This window comes from Mesoplodon densirostris, chromosome 6 (genome assembly GCF_025265405.1).
Source record: "Mesoplodon densirostris isolate mMesDen1 chromosome 6, mMesDen1 primary haplotype, whole genome shotgun sequence".
NCBI lineage: Eukaryota > Metazoa > Chordata > Mammalia > Artiodactyla > Ziphiidae > Mesoplodon > Mesoplodon densirostris.
Genome location: NC_082666.1, coordinates 133,362,746 through 133,388,528, shown reverse-complemented (window position 1 = coordinate 133,388,528; position 25,783 = coordinate 133,362,746). Strand labels below are relative to the sequence as shown.

Sequence of the window (25,783 nt, the reverse complement as noted above, 5' to 3'; positions counted from 1 at the left end):
CTGGGGATCTCTCCCCAAGCAGTGTCTCCGTGTTCTTCTCCCTAAAGAGGCCTCCTGGATCGTGTCAACTTCAGGCTCCACCTCTGCCCCCCACGTCCCGTGGAGAAGCGCAGGGAAAATGCTGAAAGCGTCTAAATGTTCACCGGATTCAGCGCCGCCCACTCTTCCTCGTGAATTATCCCCTCTGCCTTTTCTCCTCTCTCCCTTCTCCCGAGAAGGCGGCCCCAGCTGTGTCCCCGGAGCTGCGTCCTCCGGGCCACCGCCTGCCCCTGCCGTCAGCATCCCCCCGCCAAACGCCCGTCAGCTCTGCTGAGATGCCACCAGCGCTGTGGTCCAGGCAACGAGGGGTGGCAGGCTTGGCGGCGCGGGAGAAGGTGGCCTCCAGAGGTGGCGGACCACTGGGGACAGCTGCACACGGAAGGCCTGAGGTCCAAACAGCCCCCCCACGATCCCTGCTGTGAGGCCGGCACCGACACCCCACACGCCGCTTACGGGAAGTACATCCCAGACAACCCCTAATGGGCCCAGGCAGACTCGAAGCACAGAAACCTAGCTGCCCTCTAAAACGTAAAGCCTTTCGGACGAGAAGCGATAGGGCCGCCATGACCACTGTGCCAGCTTGCAAACCGACCGGTCTTTACGGACGACCGCAGGAGTGCAGGTGGGCTGCGCCTCCACTGGATTTGCGGGGCGGCAATGTGATCTCCCTGTTTCCTCTGGGGAAGGTTTGGAAACGGAGAAACACTCGCCGACTAGGTGAGGTGCTCTGAGCGGTCACGAGGGACCCCGCTTCTCCTTTACCGGGGCTCCACCAGGACGGGGGCAAGGCACACTCACGTCACCCTGCCTTTTACTCACACGTTTTCATCTTCACTTACATGGCGCGGAGGCATAGGGATTCTCGAAGATTAAAATAACATTTTAAAATTTTAAGCTGAGGTTCTTTACCTCGGGGAGTTACTGGCTGTCCACCCGTGGGTCCGATGGCGCTGATGTGCTCAGGACACGGCCCGGACGCAGCAGTCAGGGTAGGTGCTGAGCGGAGTCACAATTTACGACGTGAAGCTGAAGACGCTGGACAGAACTAGCCGTGCGCGTGCGTGCGTGCATGCGTGTGTGCGTGCGCGTAAGAGAAAGGTGGGCGCGGGGCGGGGCGGGGGCGGGGGCGGGGGCGGGGTGGGGCAGGCGCGGGGGCGGGGTGGGGCGGGGCGAGAGAGAGAGGGGTGGTGCTTTGGTCTGGAGTTTCAAACGGGCTTGGCTTTAAGATGATGCTAAGACCTTGCAGGAGAGAGCGTAGAGCAGGTGTTACCTTCTAAAGGATGCAGGTCACGGTACGAGGTCATTTCCCCAGCAAGAAACGAAGCAATGAAAGTATTTCGTACACAGGACAGGGGGCGGCGGCGGAGCCTAGACAGGCAGGTGGGGGGAGAGCCGTACAGGAGGTGTGGGCGGGGGGTCGCATCCCCAGCGCTGCGAGTCTGCGGGCTGGGGCAGAGAACGCGGGGTGAGGGCGGAGGGCCTGGGGCCTGTGTCTCCGCCGCCCTGGCCGCCTGCCCTACAGGGACGCGGGGAGGGCAGGCCTGGACTGATGGAGGGCGGCGGATGACCACCCACCTGAGCCCCCTCAGCTCTCTCTCCAAGTGGGGAAGTCACAGCCCCTCGGGACGGGGAGGAAGGCAGCGGGGGAGGAGGGGTTGGTGAGAGCAGCCCCGCCGGGGTGGAGGGGGTCAGCGGTGAAGGCACGGGCCCAAGGCCGACACCGAGAGCAAGGTGACAAGACGTCTCCAAGGTGGGGGGCTGGGGACAGGAGCACAGAAAGCACAGGCCTCACCCCAGGGTCAGCGGTGGAGAAGACGAGGGAGACCAGTCCTGAACGAGTTAAAATCCTACTGACCGAGGAATTGCCCAGAGGAGGCTTTTAGGCCAGAAGGGGGTCTGTTATCCTCAAGGGCCAAGTCTGGGTTTTCACCACCACACCAGCAAACTCGGTGCAGTTCCAGAGGAATAGAGGCCCGTTTTGCACATCAGAGGTGTCACCATACATTTGAAACCCACCGTACACGTTGGAAATCCCTGCCCCATGTGCCCCAGAGAGTCCAATCACAAAGGCCGCCTCGTGTGCTGAGGATTCACCTACACTTTGGGGTGGGGTTAGCAGGACCTGGACCAGACATACTCTGAACTTCCAGAAACCTGCTGCTTTCAGAGTGCTCCTTGGCACTCCTGACCCTAATTCGGGGAAGGATTCAGGAGAGAGAAGCACATGGTCTCTCTACAGGTCACAGGCCACGAGCACTGCCAGCCTTGTTGTCCTCATAATCACAGTTCCCACCATGCTGGTCTAATCGAAGGTAATACAGTAAGGCCCCTACATACGAACCTTCAAGTCACGAACTTCCAAAGATGCGAACATGCATGTGGTTCCAGCAAGGACCCAGAACCTGTGCCATCAGCGTCAGGCGGGAGTGAAACGGCAGCCTGCCCTCCGTCTCCTGTTGCTGAGGACCCTTCAGCTCTACCATCTCCCACCTCCTCTCCCCGCTCCAGTCAGTAACTCTTCCTGCCTGTTCCCTCGATGCCAGCCCCTGTGTGCCAGCTGTTGTACTGGACACTGTACTTTTCAAGGCACTGTACTGTAAGATTAAAAAGGGTTTCTTTATTTTTTGTGATTTTTTTAATGTATTATTTGTGTGAAAGGTATTATAAACCTATGACAGGACAGTACTATATACCCGATTGTGTTAGTTGGGTACCTAGGCTAACTTTGCTGGACTTATGAACAAATTGGACTTACGAACACACTCTCAGAACGGAACTTGTTTGTATGTAGGGATTTACTGTGTAAGTAGTATAGGGTCTGCTTTTTCTTTGTTTCTCCCCCCTTTCACCTGCTGTTATCTTGGAAGCAGAAAATGACCATGTAAGCACGAGCTACCCTGTCCTCCCAACGTGGCACCCACTGTGCTCAGGGCCCCTCGGGACCCCTCCCCGTCCACCCGGAGCAACCAGCTTGAGCACCACAATTCCCTTCGTTCGTCCCCTGCGTTGCTTCTCTCCTGGAATGTGGGTGAGAGGCCCGGACTGTGCTTCTCCAAGTGCCCTGAAGCTGAACGTCTTCGTTTGCTTTCTTTGGACTCTCTTCACTCACCCCCCTCCCCTCGCGCGGCTCCAGGCTGGCGTGACTGTCACAATTCATGCGGAACTGAAATGAAAGCATTACCAACCCTGCAGGTAAAACGAGGCTATCTCCCATCTCCACTGTAAGTTGGGTGCAGCTCAAGTATTCAGCAGAGACTAAATCAAGTCTCTTAAAATGCTCATGCATACATTAGAGCTACTTATATTACCTTCGTAATGCCAGATATTTCCATAGAAAATAAAATCTTAAAATGGAAAGTTCTAAGCAAAAATAAGCAAGTGGGACTACCTCAAACTAAAACTTCTGCACAGCGAAGGAAGCCATCAACAAAATGAAAAGGAAATCTACTGAATGGGAGTAAATATTTGCAAACCATATATCCGGTAAGGGATCACTCTCCAAAAGAGCTCATACAACTCAATAGCAAAAACAAACAATCCAGTTAGAACATGGGCAGAAGACCTGAATAGACATTTTTCCGAAGAAGACATACAGATGGCCAACAAGCACATGAAAAGATGTCCCACATCACTAATCATCAGGGAAATGCACATCAAAACCACAGTGAGGGATCACCTCACACCTGTCAGAATGGCCATCATCAAAAGGAATACAAATATCAAATGCTGGAGAGGGTGTGGAGAAAAGGGAACCTTCCTGCACTGTTGGTGGGAATGTAAACTGATACAGCCACTATGGAGAACAGTACGGAGGGTCCTTAAACAACTAAAAATAGAACTACCATCTGACCCAGAAATTCCACTCCTGGGTACTTGTCCGAAAAAAATGAAAACACGAATTATAAAAGATACATGCACCCCTAGGTTCATAGCAGCACTATTTATAAGAGCCAAGACTTGGGAGCTCCCTAAGTGTCCATCAATAAATAAATGGATAAGGAAGATGTGGTGGATACACACAATGGAATATTACTCAGCCACGAGAAAGAAAGAAATCCTGCCGTTTGCAGCAACATGGATGGACTTGGAGGGCATTATGCTCAGTGAAATGAGTCAGAGAAAGCTAAACACTGGTTGCCAACAGTGGGGTCAGAAGGTACAAGCTTCCAGTTATAAAATGACTAAGCCCTGGGATGTAGTGTACAGCATGCTGACTATAGTTAGCAATACAGTACCGCAGAGTTGAACGTTGCAGAGAGAGTAGATCTTAAAAGTTCTCGTCACAGTTAAAGAATTCTGTAACTGTATGAGAAAGGATGTTACCTCGACAGTGTGGCGATCATTCCACAATATATACGTATATCGTATCATTATACACCTGACACTAATTCGGTGTTACATGCCAACTGTATCTCAATAAAATGTTTAAATAAAAATATTAAAGCTAAAAAAAGTTGGACGTTCACTTAGTCTAAGCTTAGCTGCGGGCCCCTCAACAGCGCCTCTACTGCTGGCCACGACCTCTCATCTGAACACCTCCAGTGACAGGTGCGTGTGATACGCCCCGCCCCACCCCACCCCTGCCCCAGACTCTTCTAGCTCAGGCAGAACTGCTGGGGAACCACTGACGGAAACCTCCGGCCCCAGCCAGGCCCGGGAGTAACCGCTTGCGTGAGTTCTCTTTCAACAGGAGGTCCTGGTAAGGAATGCGGAACTAACAAGCTACCACCGACCGGAAGAATTCGGGAACGGTCGAAAGGAGAGAGGAGACTCCAGTCCATATGTCCTGCCAACCTCCCAGAATCCTCCTCGCTGGAATCCATCTTGGCTGAGATGCGTGCGCCACCAGGAGGGACTTCGAGTCGGACCAAATATGAGCCAAGCAAGCTGATTGGCCAGAGACAACCCGGAAACTAACCCCATCACCATACAACCCGAGACTGTGAGCCATGTGGAGGGCAGTCCTCCCGGGCTCCCTCACCCCGCTGCTCTCTGCCCGGGCGCGCCTTCCCAGTAACGTCTCTTGCTTTCTCAGCACGTGTGTCTCCCCGGACAGTTCACATCCGAGTGTCAGACAACAGCCCACTCTCGGGCCCTGGAAGGGAGCCCCCTTCCTGCAACAGAATGGTTTCTTCCTCTTGCTGAGGACGCCCTATGGTTTGCTGGATTGGGCCTCAGCTTTGGCCCCTGACACCCTGTGGGAGAGATCTCCCCTTCTGCCATGTGCACACTCTTTGGGTGACTGGTGACCCCTCTCGCATCCCTCCCTCCAAGGCCCCTCTTCTTGGCCCGTCGCTGAGCCCACTCACCTTCCCGGAGCCCCTGGGAACATCTACGACCGGCCAGGCCCTCGTGGACCGCGGTGCTTGTGGCTTGGCTCAGGGCTCAGCTGTGGCCGCTCAGTGCCGAGCGGGACCGCTTTGTTCTAAACACTGTGGTCCATTCACGAGGCCTGGAGTTTAATTAGCTTTCCTGGCAACCGCATTAAACAATGGCTTGTTTCTTAGCAGCGGCTACGCATTTGAGCCGGTTGGGTTTTTAAAACCCAAAAACAGAGCCGCCATTTACTTACTGGTAGACTTTGTCCTGTCCTATGGGCTGGTTCATTCAGACTTTCAGAGACCTTTTGTGATTCTGATTTTTCCCTTGAATGTATTAGCATTCCACTCTACTTCTGTGTCACCTGCAGATAAAATAAGCCACCGATTAAAAAAAAAAAATCTTGTGTAGCACAAAAACGCAGAGTCCTGCGGTATGCCAATAACAACCTTCTTTTAGATTAAAAAGGAGTGATTAATTAGCAACCCTATGATCCTTCGACCATTTATAAACCTACCCAATTACCCTCTCCCTCAACCCCTGGGAGGAGGACATTAGCCAGTCTCTATGGCCGTCATCATCTGAGCCCCTTTTCTATGTGGGGCAATTACCCACCTTATGAGTCTTTCAGGAGCCAAGACCATCTCCCAGAATATAAGGCAGAAAATGCCAGCGGTTGGCTTTCCCAGCATCCTTTGCAGCTCGGGTACAGCCATGGGATCCGGGCCCCAGCGGTTGGAAGCATCGTGCAGAACTTTGACCCAGGAGCTCGAGAGGGTGGGGACAGCTTCATGCCCTTGGGGACACCAGGGTCATGGTGTCGGCAGTGGGAAAGGTGATGCCCAGGCTGGTGTTGACAAGCTCTTGTGTCCTCACAGGACCAGCCCCGTGATTTCTGGATGTGGTTCTGATGTGTGATGTCCAGACCCGGCTGTCTAGCCCTTCCCGAGAGTCGGTAAGCGGCTCTGTATCTTTGAATAAAATCCTTTTTCTGCTTAAACTAACTAGAATCTGTCTCTTCTGTTTTGACCTAAAAGCGGCCAGTGAGACCTGCCTCTTCCCTCATCCTCACGGCCCTGGAGTGAGTCCTTCCTGGACTGTGGGCCGTCATCACCAACCTCACTTACACGTTTGCCAGTCGGACAGTCCTGTCGGAAAAGGTGGAAACAGCCTGACACCATGTGTTTTTCGGGACCTGGGCTGGCTCTTCAGAGCCACTGATGCCCTTTGCAAGAGCTTGGAAATGATCTTCGTGGACGTTCTTCAACATGCTGGCCAAGAGTCAACATCAAGTCCGCTCACCTGAACTTCACAGAACCTGCCCTCTTTCTCTTTTTGAAAATTACAACTACCATCTCCCCATCTCTTGGGGCTCCGATATTTTTCACGATTCCTCCGAGATTATCCCAAGGATTTCTCAACTGCATCTGTGGATTCTTCAGCATCCAGGGATTTCCTTTTCCTGGCTAGGAACATGCTCTCATACAATCCTCTTGGCTGTTTGATCTGCGCTTTTTAGTTTGCAGAGGACTCTTCTTTGAGAAGACGGAAGCCACGCAGGGGCTGAGGGGTTGCACGTTCTCTGTGATCTGTGAACGACCCCCACCCAGCTTCCACGGCAGCTTCCTCACAGCCCAGCACATCCCTGGAGGATGAGGCAGTGCGCAGCCGTCTGTCTGTGTGTCCGACGTGAGCCCAAACCCCGTGCCCTGCAGCCCACACACGCCGTCCTTGTGCCCGGAGAGCCTGTGCGTGGGTGGGCATTCTGACCAGTGGCTGCAGCCCACCCCAGACGCCTGCTGCCCTGCAAGCTTCACGCCCGTCACTGGCGACTCAGATTCCACCACAGAAACACACAGGAGCCACCACGTAGAAGAGTTTATAATCTCTGGGCCTTATTTACCTTCTTAAGCATCACCGTTTAGTCTCACTTAATACAGCTTACGTCTCTCTGGCAACAAAAGCAAGATTATTTCAAATTGTTAGAATCGTGAGTCTTCAAAAGCACAGTACTGAGTTCAACATATCTGTGCATAAATATCCACTATTCAGTCAATGAACTACTCAGACCACTAGAAATGGGGGTGCGGGGGAGAGTGGAGAAGGACCCCTGCCAGGAGGCTGAGAGGTGTTAAAGACCCACATGGTCTGTAGGCAAGGGGCCAACCCCCGAGGCCCTGTGTTTTGAGGGTTTAAAAGGAGTGGGCTTCCTGTCAGCGAGGTCGTGGTCTTGTCACAGAGAGGGGAGCTCTGGCCCCTGGCCCCGGGCCCCTGGGGCTGTAACACCCTGGGCTTGGGCCTGGGAGGGCGTGAGGGCCTCCCGACCAAGCCAGCCCTAGAGAGTCACTGTTCCCGGAACTTCTACAAAGGGCTCTTCTCTGGCCCAGTGGAGCAATGGGGGCAGATGACACAAGACTCAGAGACACATTCCACCCCCTCCCTCCCCTGCTACTGAGAAGACCCCCAGCCCCAGGCCTCAGCTGCCGTGCCCACCACTACCCCACCCGGTGCCCGGGAGCTGCAGGGATTAAGGGGCTCGGCTCCAAGTCCCTGGGCCAGTTTGGCAGGGGCGCCCTGCACTGAGATAGAGATGCTCGGAGGGTCCCTGGCCAGTGAGACGGGAGGAGATGGCACGGGCTCTGACACCCGCCAGGCTGCGGGAGGAGACCCTGCCCGAACCCACTGCCTCCTCCCCCAGCCCAGCTCCGGGCGCTGGTCCCGACTCGCCACCACCAGGCCCTGTTCAGCCACCAGCTCCTCTCTGCCCTGATCACTTAAGTGACCCACGATCCAGCCCGTCTGCACCCACGTCTGCACCCAGGCTACCAGAAGTTCACGGTCAGGTACGGGGAAAGGGGCTGGCGCGTCTCAGGAAGACTGACACCCATGTTCCGGTGTCAGGGAGGGGCCCTGGAGCGCTCGCTCTGCTGGGCCGAAAGGGGTCCTGTGATTCCTCCACGTCTTTAAGCCCCAAACATACGGCCTTATGTTCCCACAACCCTGCACCTACTCTCATCCTTGTCGCTAAGATGCCAAACAAAAACTGCAATAAATCTAAATGTTCCCCTTCTCCCAAAGGTCTGCAGCAGGATCCACCTCATTCTAAAAGAACACATCTTAACTACCGTGATCAGAGACAGACACACAGGACACCCCACACCCTCTGCCAGCTTTAAGAACAAGGAAAATCACAGACAAAAGTCAGCAAGTATGTGATGGAGAAAACCATAATTTGAAAAGACACATGCACCCCAATGTTCACAGCAGCACTATTTACAATAGCCAGGACATGGAAGCAAGCTAAATGTCTGTCAACACGTGACATGACAGATAAAGAAGATGTGGTACATATGCACAATGGAATATTACTCAGCCATAAAAAAGAACAAAATAATGCCATTTGCAACAACATGGATGGACCTAGAGATTATCATATAAGTGAAGTCAGAAAGAGAAAGACAAATGTATGCTATCACTTATATGTGCAATCTAAAAAAAGAAACAAATGAACTTATTTATAAAACAGAAACAGACTCATCATAGAAAACAACTTTATGGTTACCAAAGGGGAAGGGGGGAGGGGTAAATCAGGAGTTTCAGATTGACATACACACACGACTATCTATAAAATAGATGACCAACAAGGACCTACTGCAGAGCACAGGGAACTCTACTCAACACTGTAATAACCTATAGGGGAAAATAATCTAAAAAAGAGTGGATACCTGTATATGTATAACTGAATCACTCTGCTGTACACCTGAAACTAACACAGCATTGTAAATCGACTAAACTCCAACTAAAACAAAATTCAGCAGGCACATGAGCAGATTGAACAGTGCAGAGGAGACGGGTCGGACACAGCAAGAGAACAGGGCGAGAAACGGGAGACCCGCTCGTACTCCTGAGGAACGATCACAAGGGGCAGCATTTCTGGGGGTCCCACCAGCAGTTTCCCGCTCAGATCCCGGCCTCGCCCACCAGCGGAGGAGCGGAGCCAGCCCCTGGGGGCTTGGGTTCGGGCGGGACGGCCCTGCTCAGCCTCCCCTCCACGCCGCCTGCACTGCAGGGACGGGTACCTGTGATCTCTGACTGACCTTCTATTTCTATGCCTGGGTTGTGGGTGAGATTCGTCAGCACAGGACAGAGGACGGGGGGAGTCTGTACCAGCCCAGGACGATCTTCAGCCACATCAGGTGACACCTCCCCCAGGTCCATCTCTGCATTTGGGGACACAGGAATCCACGGTGTGGACTTGCCATCTCTGAGGGTCTGCGTGGTCATCTGGCTCCCAGGATGTTTCTTTTCTTCGAGGGAGAAACACAGACAATTCTGGGTCCTTCTCCTCTCTCTGTCCTGTTAGAAGGGAAACATTTTCAAGTCACCCTGTGTTCCGACCTTGAGAAATCACCAGCAGAGTTAATAGGATCATCAACAACATGTGTTTCTTCCCTCTCTGTGGCCATGTGCCCAGGGAGGGTGGAGGGATGCAATGAAAGAAGCAGAGAAAAGGATTAGAGACGGAAAGAAATTGCATCAGAGGAAGGCCCAGCAAGATGCAGGTCCAGACAGCAAGAGGAATGCTTGTAGGTTATGCAGGGGCACCTGGCGAAATCTGTCCTCATAGCCGGGCTGCAGGTTCTCCACCCGCAGTTATACGAACAGCACAGTGAGCAGCGGGGTGGCCTGTCCCATAAAGGATCTGGCCTTACTTTGCACACGAAAAATCAATGTAAGGAAACACTCTCATGTTTGTAGATCAACTATTGGGCTGTGTTCACTGAGACGTTTGTGATTTTAAAGACATCTTTCCTACACGTCCATCCCCATCTGATCTGCCGGCAGAATTTCCACGTCATCGCACAGTTACATTAGAGCAAGGACACAGGGATTTTATTTCAGCTCTGACTGGGTCTACAAGGCCTTTGCATTCTTTTCTGAAAGAGGAATAGCTTAAAAAAAATTTTTTTTAAGAGAAGAGGGAAAAGGGTCATCATGGCTGCCAAGAACTTCTTGGTTTGGCTCCAAAGCACTGTGAACAGAACTCGCTAAGGTCAAATGGAGCCCCCCCACCCCACGGGCTCCGTGCAGAGGAGGCGGGAACTACGCCGCCTTCCTTGGCCCCTCCGTCTGCCGTGGGGGGTCCTGCTGGCCTCTCCTGCTGGAAGCTGCTGTCCAGGACCCTCTTCTCGCCCCGTCACCAGACGACAACTCTGTCCTGTGAGCCTTTCCCAGCTGCAGCCGTTGGTCCTGGCTTGTCCACCTCACACACCCATTGTCCCTGAAGGAGTTCAAAGCACCTGGTTGGTCGTTTTCCCACCGTTGCCCCACTTGAGCTTAAATGTCATGTTTTCAGGAAGAAATTTAAAAGTCCTGCCATCATTTTGAACTCACGGTTTCCAAAATGGAACTTCCCGTCTTGACCTGGAACTACACTTCCGGCTGACGTCTGCATCCTTCTCAGAACCTCCGCGGTTACCATGGTCACCCTGCTGCACAGCTTAGATGCTGTTTTTGTCCCACCTCCTCCATCTCTATTCTTCAGCCATCAATTCCTACCGGCCGTTTTCTCTAAATGTCTCCTCCAGCTTCTTTGTCCCCTCTGCCCTGCGCAGAGGGGGCGGGGCGAGCAGCTCTCATCTCCACATCTCTGACTCCCGGGCCCCCAGCTCCGCGTCTGATCTCCCGTACAATGGCCGGGCTGGTCTTCCCTCCATGTCACTTCTGTATCGGGAAACCTTCAGCGGCATCAGATGAACCTTTCTGCTGGCCTTCCCTGACTTGCAGGCAGGCATCTGGCCCTGTGCTCACTACAAAGCATGCACTTTCTGTGCAAGCCCTGGGTTTCCATCTCCCCAGAGATGAGCTGCCTTGTGTCTGCCGCTGAGCCTTTGTGTTGCGGTCCTTCCTGTGCCCGCCTGTCCTGTGCTTCCTCCGAAACGTATTTGAAATTTCTCCGTCTTCATCGCTCAGGCCCCATCACCTTTTTATTTAAAACATACTCCTGCCTTTCTCGCCTCCCTCTCCTCCAAGCTCATGTCGGGTTTGTAATCTCTGCCACAAAGTTATTAGAGTGATGCATTGTCTTCTAATATTTCTTAGAATTTTCAGCTTGTGTGCTTCTCTCCATCCAGACTGTGCTCTCCTTGAGGGCAGGGACAGTGTCTTATATTTCTTCCTTCTAATTATCCCCTCCTCCTGGTATCCTACTTGTTTTCCATGATCTCACATTTTATCTGTTTTGCTTTTACCATTTTTTATTGTATACATTTTTGTAAGCAATCCCCAAACTTTTGCAGGATAAAAAAATTATTTCTTCTGTAGCTTTCATAATACCCATCGTTGTAGTAGCTAAACACAGGTGGTTTGTGAGAACCCACTCAATAAATATGGAGTTGATTTTGAAATATAGTAGGGCACATAGGTATTAATCTCAGGCAACTAAAAAAAATGTATTTCAGCCCCTTAAGAATCTGAATTTAAGTGGAATCATTTAGGCCTTTTTCCTCATTCTGATTCAGCTCTGCTGCTTTTCATTATATCCCAGTACTCTGATAATGTCTTGATACAACTAAAACTGAAAAGAGAGAAAAGGTAAAAACAATCAAACAAGAACAACAGAAAACCTCAAAGGCTCTTCAGATGGGAGTTTAAAGAGGACACCTGGTAGATCATTTCTATATGAGGACACGGGTTGATGGGACATCGTTCCACACACCAAGCTCCATGAGCCCAACACCCACACTGAGCAGGGAAAGGACAGGGAGAGACGCAGACACACAGAGAGACAGGGCGACAGGACAGAAATAATACAAAACAGGATTGTTTTTTGAATTTTATTTTTTATACAGCAGGTTCTTATTAGCTATCTATTTTATACATTAGTGTATATAGGATCTTTTTTTTTTTTTTTTTTTTTTGCGGTAGGCGGGCCTCTCACTGTTGTGGCCTCTCCCCTTGCGGAGCACAGGCTCCGGACGCGCAGGCCCAGCGGCCATGGCTCACGGGCCCAGCCGCTCTGCAGCATGTGGGATCTTCCCAGACCGGGGCACGAACCCGTGTCCCCTGCATCGGCAGGCGGACTCCCAACCACTGCGCCACCAGGGAAGCCCGGATCTTTTTTTAAGGAAAGAAAAAATGCATTCTCTGGCATAAGGAACAGCTCAGGATCAAAGGCTAAGACTCTGATTTTCAAAGTTTTGTGTCTGTTCCCTCATGCCTAAGCCACTGGGCGAATTTAGCCGGTGGGCAAGATCATTACAGCTCTGCTCGGGTGGCGCGTTTCCTTTGTGACGCCCTCTTCTTGGAAGCTTCACTCACCCCAGGGGGACTACAGGGGCCAAGTGATAACAGGCCAGTCCTGAGCATCTGTCTCAGTGGGTAAGTGAACCACAGGCGGAATCGTTTCAGCTTGGAGGGTAGAAACTCGAGCCCGGCTTTGATTTCCGCCACCATCGCCACATCACAGCAACCCCCCAGTTGCTGCCCCAGGGGAACCAGCAGCGAGGTCACATGTGGACATGGCCTCAGCGCCACGTGGCCAGAGCCAAAGGGCGTGGCAGCTCCTCACCCTCCTGGCATCTCCTCCTGGACGGGATGGAGGGCTCGTCCTCACCCCACGGCCTTGGAGGTGCCTGTGCTGCGTGGACCCCACTGCTCGAGCACCACGGGGCCCACATGATAGGGGAGCTGCTTTTAAGCACCGCGTCTGCTCAGTTATTCTCTGTGTCTGTCTTTATTTACTGCACATGGAGGGTTTCAACAGCCATGGTGGGCTTATGGAAATGGAGCGGCTAAAGCTGGTCGCTGATCCACAGAAAGGACTCGCAGACTTGGTGGTCCTGCTGCTTGGCATCTTGTAAAACCTCAGAAGGATCCTATCCCCAGACCCTCCCTGCCCCAAACCAGGGTTCTCCATCAGAATCAGGTCCCAGCAGAAAGCTCACTCCACGTGTGCAAGGGAGGGGAAGACGGGTGGCTTACAAATGACCCTGGGCTCGCAGGTGTCGAGGAGGAGCTGGCAGCCAGGCCTCCGCCCTCGCTTTGCATCTGCCTTTGCGGGGTTTACTGAATGTGCTCCTGGGATATCAGAGATCAGGAAATTGGCTTAACCCGAAAGGACGTTTTCGCTTTATGTCTTGTAATGCCCTTGAGTGCTTAAAAAAAGGGAAAAGGTAATTCTATCAAGCTTTCAGTTTTCACTGGCAGAAGGAATGGGCTCTCCAGGAATAGGATGAGAAGCACGGCCTTGTTCCCGGGGTTCATTTCACGTTGAATGACAGGGCTCGAATTCTGTGTTTTCTCTCTATAAACCCCGACCCCAATCTGCTGAGAACGTTCATTAGCTCACAGAAGGCAGAGCCCCTGACCATCACCTTGACAGCCCAGGGAGTCACGTGTCCATCCCGCTGGCCCCTCGTGGACTCAGCATCACATCAAGATGCACTTGGAAGACACGGGCTGACCTCTGAAGACTCAGCGGCCTCTGCCTGCAGAGAAGCGGCGTTCCCTCCACACATCAGAGGCCTCAGGGGACCCCAATTCTCTTCGTGACTCGAATCTTGTCACTTGGCCCAATTCTTCGATGATGAGGGAAGAAGAAACTATTAAAGAGCAAAGAAGTCATCTCTGCTGCTAAAGTTATGACGCTTTCACATATCTTGGGTGGATTTCTAATTCTACTTTCATTTTTTTATTTTTATTTTTTGGCCGTGCTGCACGGCATGCGGGATCTTAGTTCCCCGACCAAGTGTTGTCAAACCCGCACCCCCTGCACTGGAAGCGTGGAGTCTTAACCACTGGACTGCCACGGAATTCCCTTGAGGTTTCTAATATGATTTATCTTAAAATCATGGGCTGGTGCCCCTGAATGAGAAGCTGGACCCAGTATAGCACGTTTCTCCGTTTTTTGGGTGATCATCTAAAAACAGATTTTTATTCTCTTCAACTGCACTATTACAGTAGCTATTGGCTACATGTGACTATTTCTATTTAAACTTAAATTAATTAAAATGCACTCAGATTAGAGATTCAGTTCCTGGGTCACGGCAGCCACACGTGGCAAGCGGCCCCCGTACTGGACAGCACGGGTATGAGACATCCCATCGCTCCCCAGAGCAGATGCTCTGCTGGACAGCACTGCTCTAGAGAATAACCACTGATACGTTTATTTCTCCACTACGCTCACCTATATTCCGTATCTCAAACATTTACCAGCAATTCAAAGATAACTGTACAGCTGCCTTTAGCCTCTTTCATCAACTAAGTCTTGTGAATCCAAGGCCAGCTGGTTGTGGCAGACTGATTTCCTTCCAAAGAGGGTTTTTCAGACACTCCACCTGCAAAGATGATGGAACTCCTTGAAGGGTGAACTAGAGAACCTACAGAGAGAGCGAGCTGGAGGGCCAGGGCCAGCACAGACACTATGAATATTTTTTTTTTTTTTTTTTTTGCGGTACACCGGCCTCTCACTGCTGTGGCCTCTCCCGTTGCGGAGCACAGGCTCCGGACACGCAGGCCCAGCGGCCATGGCTCACGGGCCCAGCTGCTCCGCAGCATGTGGGATCTTCCCGGACTGGGGCATGAACCCGTGTCCCCTGCATCGGCAGGTGGACTCTCAACCACTGCACCACCAGGGAAGCCCCTACCCTGGGTTCTTGAAGACAATGTGCTCTGAACACTCAGCAGTGGTGGAAACGTGGGATGGCCCTTCTCTTCCTGAACGACGTCATTTTTCCACCTGCCTCTGAACTCAGCAGTGATCATTCTCTCCAAAGTGGGTATCCCTTGCCCTCACTTAATTTCCAAGCTCTCATCTCCCTAAAACATTGTGTATGTCTGCTCCTCCCCTCCAAATCTGTGACCCCGACAGGTCGGGGCCTTAGGTCCTCTGTCTGTCCGAGGGGAGACTCAGACAGAGGAAGGAAGCTGGCACAGATCCGGATTGAACGGTGGAGGCCAGCACCACGGCAGTTCCCTGCTCTCCTGCCACAGACCCTGCATCAAACACAAGCCAACAGCCGTGCTGTGTGCATCCTTCCCCCTCCTGACGTCTCCCTAAGCAGTAGCACACTCTACCTCATCTTTGCCCTTTACCTGCGCAGCTCAGAGATGCTCCATATCCTCACGTCATGGACTTCCCAGCGGGGATGCTTTTCATGGTTGCATAGCTTCTGCTGCACAGATGTCACCAGAGCCCCACCGATGGACACTTAGGCTATTGCTGGTATTTTGCTGTGATAAACAACACTGCAATGGATAAGGTACGGGCATTTTACACTTGATGAATAAGTGCCTCTGGAAGACAGATTCTTAGAATGGGTGAATGCATTTGCGATTTTGATATTTTCTAGAATGCTCTCCCTAGATGTTTTATCAAATCACGTTCTCATCAGCAAAATAAGTGCTCCTAATTTCTAATTTTTTTATTTTATTTCTTTTCTTTTTTTTTGGCTGCGTTGGGTCTTAGTTGTGGCACACAGCATCTTCGTTGAGGCACACGAGATCTTTCATTGCGGCGAGTGGGCTTCTCTCTAGTTGCGGTGGGCAGGTTTTCTCTTCTCTAGTGGTGCACAGGCTGCGGGGCATGCGGGCTCTCTCATTGAGGTGCGCGGGCTTAGTTGCCCTGTGGCATGTGGTATCTTAGTTCCCCAACCAGGAATCGAACCCATGTCCCCTGCACCGGAAGGCGGATTCCCTTTCTAATTTTTTTTAAAGTTTCCAACTTTATAGGTAAAAATATTTCATAGTTATGAAGTGCATCTACATTAGAAATATGGTAGAACACCTTTTAATATACTGGCATTTCTTTCTTTTTTTTTTTTTTGCAGTATGCGGGCCTCTCGCTGCTGTGGCCTCTCCCATTGCGGAGCACAGGCTCCGGACGCGCAGGCTCAGCCGCCATGGCTCACGGGCCCAGCCGCTCCGCAGCATGTGGGATCCTACCGGACTGGGGCACGAACCCGTGTCCCCTGCATCGGCAGGTGGACGCTCAACTACTGCGCTACCAGGGAAGCCCCGGCATTTCTTTTTTGAGGAACTGCCAGTTAATATTGGCATCAGGTTGGTGTGGGTGAGAGACCAGACTACAGTCAAGGGGTTTATTCTCACACAGATCATGTCTGGAGACGAGTAGTTCAGGCCGGCACAAAGGCTGCAAGGTTATCAGGGTCTCAAGCTCCTCGTTTCCTGCCCCCCATCATATTAAAATGTGGCTTCCGTCTTAAAGGTCACCTAGGCTCAAGATAGCTGCTGGAGTACCAGCTAACGTGTGTACACTGCAGGCTACAAGAAGGAAAGAAAGAAAACGGCCACAGGGTGTGTGCCTCCTCCCTTTTAAGAAGCCTCACAGAAGCCCCCTTTGACACTTAGCTTCTGTTTCAGCAACAACTCAGTAACGTGGCTGTGTCTGAAGGAAACTGGAAAATGGGGCTTTTAAACTGAGGTCATTGCCCGGGAATAAGTTAATAAGGGAGAAGAGGGCACTGGGTATTGGGAGGGCACTGGCAGTTTCCGTCCCATATTCTTGGTCAGTTTTACTTTTGGGTTTTCATTCTTACTCTTATTGAGTCCCAGGAGCTCTTTATATATGAAGGAAATTCTCCTTGCCTGTCACAGGAGTTACAAAATTTTTTTCTATTATTTTCTTTTGACTTTGATTAAGGTCTTTTATCACGTAGGTATTTTTTCTGTAGTTGAAGGTATCCACGTTTTCTTTTGTATGGCTTCTGGTTTTTGAGTCACATATAGGAAGGTCTCTACCGGTTCCTTCTGGGACTTTTACAAAGGTCTCATACCCGGAAAGATTCAACTCAAGGTCAAAGCCTTCTGGAACTGAATTTCCTCTCTAAGTTGTGGGCCATAGCAGTGGCAGCTGGCTCACTGACCACTGTGCTACCTCTGGAGACTTAAGGATATCACTCAAGTAGTCTGACCTGTAACCACAGTATGGTGACTCGAAGACCAATGCCACACGCAGGTCTCTCCATCAAGGTTCCTGGGGTCTGGGTGGCTGCAGAGCAACAAGGACTTGCATCCAGTGAGATTAAGGTGCTGTTTAGGATGGAAATTTAAATAGCCAAGTCAGAAAGTTATTACAAGTTATTAACAGAAAGACAAGAGAAATGAGATAAACATTCCTCTGTGAAAGAGGGAGGGTGTTTTAAGGCATTCATAGTTCACACAGGCCACCCCACCAGATCCTTCTGGTCTCTGGTGAGAATCACTTACCACCAAGAACAGAGCCGGGCGTTCACAGGAGTCAGGGAAGGGCAAGCCTGTGCTCAGCTGGACACGGCGAGTCTTGCGTGACCCCCCCTGTTACTGCGGTTGGTTGGCATATTCTCTTTCTTGGGAAAAAGCAATTCAAACAGGATGCTACCTCGAGAAGAACATAGCTTAATTGGTTCAAGACAATTTTAAAAATTTCACATGGATACACACAAAAAGTTGTACAACTTAGTCTAACATCTACTAAAAGCGCTTTCCAAACTTGAATCCTAATGTTGTATAGAGCTCTGGATTGAAATGTTCACCTGAGCTTCTGGAGGCATGAAAACACTGTCCTGTTCTCATTAGGAATAGAAAATTACATGCACCGCAGTTGGAAACACCACCTTAACTTGTTCTTTCTAAATCTGATTAGACCCAGCAAAGGCTTGTGCATACACCCCAGGAGAGTGTAGTGAAATATCTGAAAGCAGAGGTGAAAACAGTGCACATGTTAAAATAGCGCTTTTCACAGGGGGAAACTAAATGATCACCGACTGGCCCAGGTGGTTACAAAGGCAGCTTTCGGCAAAAGCTCTCATACAACCTACATTTCTTGATTCTTTTTTTTTTTTTTTTTGCGGTATGCGGGCCTCTCACTGCTGTGGCCTCCCCCGTTGCGGAGCACAGGCTCCGGACGCGCAGGCTCCGGACGCGCAGGCTCAGCGGCCATGGCTCACGGGCCCAGCCGCTCCGCGGCATATGGGATCCTCCCAGACCGGGGCACGAACCCGTATCCCCTGCATCGGCAGGCGGACTCTCAACCACTTGCGCCACCAGGGAGGCCCTCTTGATTCTTAATTCTGACAATTTGTTAGCAACTAAAAGTTAAATTAGGAAAATGCTTTTTAAACCCGATAGACGCAGTCTTTTTAAACTTACGACTTGCTGGCTTTCCATGGGGGTTAAAATCACAGTGAGTGTGAAGATGGTGCGTCCACGCCTTGCGAGACCTGCAGGCTACTGCACGGCTGGTTTAGGTCTGGTACTCCCTTCTGTGGCCAAGAAGAAACTTCCAGAGTCACCGGACGGTTTAGCCGCCGTGAAGGGGGAAAGGGGATCAGACGAGTCACCCAGCCCTTGCTTGAGACGCCACACGCTCTTTTAAGACTGTAAACTCTCTGGGAAAACCTCATTAACAAATAAGGTTGGTTGGCTGGAGAGGTAAACTGTATCGTAACCACCGAACTGATTCTTGTAGATGCCGTCTGTCTGAGGAACATGCAAAGAATTTTTAGGAAGTAGAAACTATGCCATGTTTAAGACAAAAAAAAGAAAAAGAAAAACTTTAAGGATGGACACAATGGATGCATAAAGGCTGAACATCAAATTTTAATCTTGAACCTTTTCTCCAGTCTTCAAATTATTAACATGAAAAGGAACAATAAACTGCAATTTTATCATTACCTTAATCGCCGTGTAACAAGCCCTTGTTACAAAATCTCCATCTACTGTGCCCCCAAAACCAACAGAAAACCCATACATTATATTATCTAAGTGATCTATTAACAGATGAAATTTTAACCAACTTCATACCAGGAAACTATTAACAGAGGTACTTCAATCACATAGCTTAAAATATGGAGAAAAGACAGGTAAAAAAATGATCTTATCCTGTAGTAGTAGTCTTACTTTTTAAAATTTTTATAAAATACACTAATTTCCCAAAATAAAGAATATTATGACACATTGGTGTCAACTTACACAGATGAAAGCTGATGGCAGCTTTGTTTCTAGCTAAATTTCATTTCACCAAAACTTTATATATTACATGAATATCCCAGTAAAGTATTTTTTTAAAAAATTCAATACACAGGAACATAATGTACAGTGTCTTATTAAAAAATGCTTAATTTAGGAATGATTTCATTTCAACCACATAATATATCTCTTTAAGACCATGAAACTGCTTGCTACTGTGAGAAGACTCACAGTCTTATGTTTTGATTCCCCAGCTGTAATTCTTAAAAGTAAAAAATGAAAAAGGCTTTTGCGTCTGCTTTTTCATGAGAAAACTGTGGCCACGGTCTCTGACGTCACCAAGCCCAATTCCCTGGTTCTGTTTGGAGGGCAGCCCTGACCCAGGCCGCGTGGTCGGACAGGGTGGAGGTGGGCTGTCAGGGCCGGGCTGCAGGATGTGGGCTCCGCCCACCTGCACCCACCAGCCTGCCAGGGGGGCGCTGCCCTGAGGCCCCGCCTGCAGCCACCTGGAGGGACAGGGAGCCCGGGTCACAGCCGGGGAGGGCCTGGTTTGGGGCAGAGGAGGGGCTGCCCGGTCCAGCCCAGGCGGGTGGGCATCGCCCGTGGCCTCTGTGCAGGGGGTCCACCACCCTCGGGGGCGGGGGTGTGGGAAGCGCCCCACGGACGCCTGGGCCGCCTCGCAGGGTCCCTCCTGCATGACTGCACAGGCAGGTCCCAGCGCAATAACATTCAGAGCCATCCTCAGACAGGTGGCAACCTCGGTTCAACTTCCAGCCACCGAGCTGAGCCGCTTCTGTTATGAAACTAAATCTATTTCTGAACACATTCTGTCCAAGGGCTGTGCTTTATTCTTCCTTATTCTAGGGAATCAGAGACCTTCAAGGTTAAACTAAGGACTAGGTCTTGGAGTGATTCCCAACCCCAACCAGAGAGACAGGCTCCTGCCCCGCTACCCCGGGGTCCCTCAGCAACACGGATTCACTTGTGTGTCCTGGTTTCCCAGAGAGACAAGCAAACCCGAGAACGGGCATCTCTGACTCAAAGAAGCCGAGGTGAAGCCCAGGGGGGCAGGGGCTGCATCCGCATCAAGGACACACTTTTGCTCCCGACAGGGGATCATCCAGCTTCTCCTTGGCTATCATTTCATAAATTAATAATTTCTTAAAATCATAATCCAAAGAATTTATCTATTACAAGAAAAATTCAAGTTTAAAAAAGCAAATAAATTAGTTAAGCCTTGTAAACAGTTGTCCGTCTCAGCTAGATATCTTTTTAGAAAAGGTTCCTCTGTGGAGTGAATCAGACAGGACCAGGCACATGGCACGCACCCTGGTCCTGCCGCCCCGGGTCCCTGTGGACCTTGTGATGGATGCGGTGATAGGAGAGGTCCAGCCCCCGGCGGCTCCTCAGATGTTTTCCACGAAGCTCCCGGGGAAGAGGCCCGTCTTCCCGTTCCGCTGCAGCGTGCCCTTGAACCAGCCGTCCTCCCGCTTCCTGTGCACAAACACGATGTCGCCCTCCTTGAGTTCCAGTTCTGCCTCACTCTGCGGCGGGTAGGAAACCACCACCCGGTGCCTGCAAGAGAGGGGGGAGTGAGGGAGAAAGAGATGGAGCGGGAGAGAGAGATGGGGAGAGAGAGAGAGATGGGGGGAGAGAGAGATGGGGGGAGAGATGGGGGAGAGATGGGGGAGAGACAGAGATGGGGGAGAGAGAGAGAGAGATGGGGGTGAGAGAGAGATGGGGGAGAGAGAGAGAGATGGGGGAGAGATGGGGGAGAGATGGGGGAGAGATGGGGAGAGAGATGGGGGAGAGATGGGGGAGAGATGGGGAGAGAGATGGGGAGAGAGATGGGGGAGAGATGGGGAGAGAGATGGGGAGAGAGATGGGGGAGAGATGGGGGAGAGACAGAGATGGGGGAGAGAGAGAGATGGGGGTGAGAGAGAGATGGGGGAGAGAGAGAGAGATGGGGGAGAGATGGGGGAGAGAGAGAGATATGGGGGAGAGACAGAGATGGGGGAGAGATGGGGGAGAGACAGAGATGGGGGAGAGAGAGAGAGAGATGGGGGTGAGAGAGAGATGGGGGAGAGAGAGAGAGATGGGGGAGAGATGGGGGAGAGATGGGGAGAGAGATGGGGAGAGAGATGGGGGAGAGATGGGGGAGAGACAGAGATGGGGGAGAGAGAGAGAGAGAAATGGGGGTGAGAGAGAGATGGGGGAGAGAGAGAGAGATGGGGGAGAGATGGGGGAGAGAGAGAGATATGGGGGAGAGAGATGGGGGGAGAGATGGGGAGAGAGATGGGGAGAGAGATGGGGAGAGAGATGGGGGAGAGATGGGGATAGAGATGGGGAGAGAGATGGGGGAGAGATGGGGGAGAGACAGAGATGGGGGAGAGAGAGAGAGAGAGATGGGGGTGAGAGAGAGATGGGGGAGAGAGAGAGAGATGGAGGAGAGATGGGGGAGAGAGAGAGAGATGGGGGAGAGAGAGAGATGGGGGAGAGATGGGGGAGAGACAGAGATGGGGGAGAGAGAGAGAGAGATGGGGGTGAGAGAGAGATGGGGGAGAGAGAGAGAGACGGGGGAGAGATGGGGGAGAGAGAGATATGGGGGAGAGAGAGAGATGGGGGAGAAATGGGGGAGAGATGGGGAGAGAGATGGGGGAGAGATGGGGGAGAGAGAGAGAGATGGGGAGAGATGGGGGAGAGAGATGGGGGAGGGATGGGGGAGAGATGGGGGAGAGATGGGGAGAGAGAGAGATGGGGGAGAGATGGGGAGAGAGTTCGGGGAGAGATGGGGGAGAGATGGGGGAGAGATGGGGGAGAGAGAGAGATATGGGGGAGAGATTGGGAGAGAGAGAGAGATGGGGGAGAGATGGGGAGAGAGAGAGAGATGGGGGAGAGATGGGGAGAGAGTTCGGGGAGAGATGGGGGAGAGATGGGGGAGAGAGAGAGATATGGGGGAGAGATTGGGAGAGAGAGAGATGGGGGAGAGATGGGAGAGAGAGAGAGATGGGGGAGAGATGAGGAGAGAGATGGGGGGAGAGAGAGAGATGGGGAGAGAGAGAGAGATGGGGGAGAGATTGGGAGAGAGTTGGGGGAGAGATGGGGGAGAGATGGGGAGAGATGGGGGAGAGAGAGAGATATGGGAAAGAGGGGAGAAGGAGGGAGGGGAAGCAAGGAGGAGGAGGCGGGGAGAGACAGAGTGGGCTTAGTCACAGCTGCTCAGAGTTGAGCAAAGCCAGTGCACACGCCTGAGACGCTGACAGAACAGGACGGAGCACAAGTTTGCCTATAATGTTGGTAAAATGACTCAAAATGCCACCGTCCCCTGTTGAGTAGAGACGTGGCATGAACAATGTTTGGATGTGCATAATGGTCCACAGACCAGGTCCTGGCTAAGGAAATCCTGCCCTAAACACCCCAATTCTCCCTGGGGCAGGTTGTCCCAAGGTCCACGCAGGGAGGGGAGGACCGAGACCACCAGTTCAATCCACCACCACCAGGAAGGAGGCCGGCATTCAGAACTCAGTTGGTCTGACATCTGTGTCCGTTTCTCCACTGGTTCTCAACTCAGGTATCAGTGGGAAAATATGTAATTATTACTGAAAGATTCCAGAAGCCTTGCTGGCTCAAGGTCATCTACCCCCTGCTTCCATGCTTCTTCGTTTCCTTCTGCAAAATTATGGTTAAGAGCCAGGGAAGCCAGAGGGAGGTGAGCTGTTTTTCACACTCTGTGTGGTCTCCGCCCACCTGTGTGACCAACAGAATCCTGTGAAAATGACGGTCTCTGGTCCTGAGGTGGGGTCCTAACAGGTGCGGCTCCCACCCGGCTGTCTCCCGGGAAACCAGCCCCACACTGTCAGCTGATTCATCACCCTGTGGACAGGACCACACGCCGGGTAACAGACATCTCTTCCCATAAGCCAGCGGGACCACCTTGAAAGGGGTCTTCCAGCCCCAGTCAAACCTTTACACACCTGCAGCTCAGGCTGACGTCTGGACACTCATCCTAACAAATAGCCTAAGCCAGAATCACCCACGTAAGCTATCCCCAAATTCTCAACCCACAGAACTATGAAATAATACATATTTACAGTTATTTTAAGCCACTGAGTTTTGGGGGTAGTGTGTTATACAGCAAAAGATAACTAATAAATAATCTCTCCCTGTCTCATGCTAATCAGTTAGTTCTTCAGCTACAAAAGGGGTTGAGTTTCTACTCTCATTTGGGTCTCGAAGTCAGAAAATTAATTTATAGCCTCACAGGAATTACTCTTAACAGCAAGTAGAGAATGTCATGGGTGAAAAGTTGGTCATCAGAACCGATTCTTCAGAACTGCCCCAAACTCATGAAAGCCATCTGAGCCCAGTCCTTTTGGAAGATTGCTAGTTTCACCAGCCTCCATTCCATAAAAACCAGAATCCACTCATGTTAAGACCTGAGCAAGAGCCCCAGGATATGACTCTATTAAAAAAGGCATCTCTGCAAAGGCCCAGGGGCCACCTACACCATTTCTGAACAACCCTGGGCTCAGGAGCCAAACTATCCTCCAGGGTCTGGAGGAGAAGCACGGCACGGAGGCTGCCTGATTATCTCCAAGAAAGGTCCAGAGAACTGAAACGTGAGTACTGACAGGCTTCAATCAAGCTTGGAGGAGGTGGGGGAGGCCTGGCCTCGTGGAAGAAGTGGGCCTGGGGATCCACGCAGGCTTTGGGGCCATTTGGAGCAGCTTCACTGTGGGCGGCCATCTCTGCTTGGGCCTCGGTTTTCTCATCTGTGGACCAGGACTGCAGGGACTGCAGCAGGTAGCATCAGGTGATGTGTGGAGGACACAGGTGGGATGCACCCAGGATGGTGTCTGTCACAGAGCCGACACCCCAAGGGCCAGCCCCTAGCACGATCGTGTGGCTCAGGCTAGAGCGGGCGGGGGCCTGGCGCTTCAGGGAGGTGACCGACAGCCGCCTCTACCCAGGAACGCCTCAGACCACAGCCTGAAGGAGAACGTCCTGACAACACGCTGACAGACTTCAGAATGACAGAGTCAGGGCTCTGGAAACCCTGCTCCGACAGCTTCCCACTGTGGACTACCCTGAAGGAAGGAATCCAGATGAGAAGGCTGCTCAGCTCTGATGCCAGCAGGCTGAAGATCCACGGAAAAACTCATGCTGCCGGGACTTCCCTGGCGGCCCAGTGGTTAAGACCCTGCCCTTCCAATGCAGGGGACGCGGGTTCGATCCCTGGTCGGGGAACTAAGATCCCACATGCCGCGGAGCAACTACGCCCGCGCGCCACAACTGCTGAGCTTGTGTGCTCCGGAGCTCTGGAACCCGCGCACCACAACTAGAGAGGAGCCTGCACAACACAACGAAGAGCTCGTGTGCCACAACTAAGACCCGATGCCGCCAAATAAATAAATATTTAAATTAAAAAAAAATCCAAGCGGCCACTTGGGGCAAGTTGAAATTTGAGCAAAGCTTTATAATTATGGAAAGAAGCGTACAAGTGACTCAGATCATATTCACAGTAGCTCTGATGAAATGTATCCCCACCGGTCCTCTGCCAGCTGCCTTACAGGTGAAATGGAACAAAAACATTTCTTGAAAAAAGTGAATAGTTCTAATATTTGCATTTTAAAAACTGTACTAAACCAATTTTGTCAAACATTTTCTGAACTAGAATTGCTGCTAGGCTAAGACCCTGATCTTCGTGCCAAGCCCACAGGGCAGTGGATTTTCACCGCTAAGTGACGGGCCTTCAGGGAGACCTTGGGTTGTAGGGAGACCAGCTGGTGCAGCAGAGACTCTGCTCAGATGCTGGATGTGCCTCGAGGGTGTCTGCACCAGGTTTCCAATGCAGACGCCCAAGGCCAACAATGGGCCCAGCCGGCCACCGTCTCAGGGGTGGAGGAGCTTTGCCAAGTGGATGTTCAGCAATCCCCCGGCAGATGTGAGCACAGCCGTCGGGCCCCTGGATGATGCTCGGCTTGATCTGAGCAGGGACGCGGGGCAACCCTGAGCCTCAGCAGCCAGACTTCTTTCCCATGACCGCCACGGGACCTGGGGTCCACCTGCAAGTCTGCACTCTGGCCGCGCCGCTGTGTCCCCTCCCACCTGACCAAACAACCTGCCTGTCCTCCCGCCTCAAATCTCCTCCCGTCCTCATTCCATTTTGCAAAGAAGCGAAATACTAACTTTAACTGCCAGCTCTGTGTGTAGCTATTTCTGGCTCAAAACTCCTTATGGCTTCCCAGCGCCTCGGAGTTAGGTTATTCCTCAGCCTGGTGTGTGAAGCCCTCAGTGACCGGCCTCAGTCTCTCTTTATAGCTACAGCTACTATTATCCCCACAAACGTGCCAAGCGCGCCTCCACACGGGGACACTCCCCCAGGCGTGGCCCCTCTCCGCACCCCACGTCTTGGCTCATGTGGTCCCCTGGGGACTCTCTCAGACAACCTCCGCGC

At 51.8% G+C, this 25,783-nt stretch overlaps 1 protein-coding gene across 3 annotated transcripts in view; it reads right to left on the bottom strand.

The window, feature by feature from the left end:
* Positions 1–18,941: 18,941 nt before the first annotated feature.
* SH3RF1 (SH3 domain containing ring finger 1) overlaps positions 18,942–25,783 on the bottom strand; it is a 151,397-nt gene continuing 144,555 nt past the window's right edge. For all 3 annotated transcript variants that reach the window (XM_060102687.1, XM_060102685.1, XM_060102686.1), the window contains exon 12: positions 18,942–20,901. In XM_060102687.1, the coding sequence (XP_059958670.1) occupies positions 20,733–20,901 (169 nt within the window). In that variant the 3' untranslated portion in view covers positions 18,942–20,732. The remainder of the gene's footprint in view (positions 20,902–25,783) is intronic.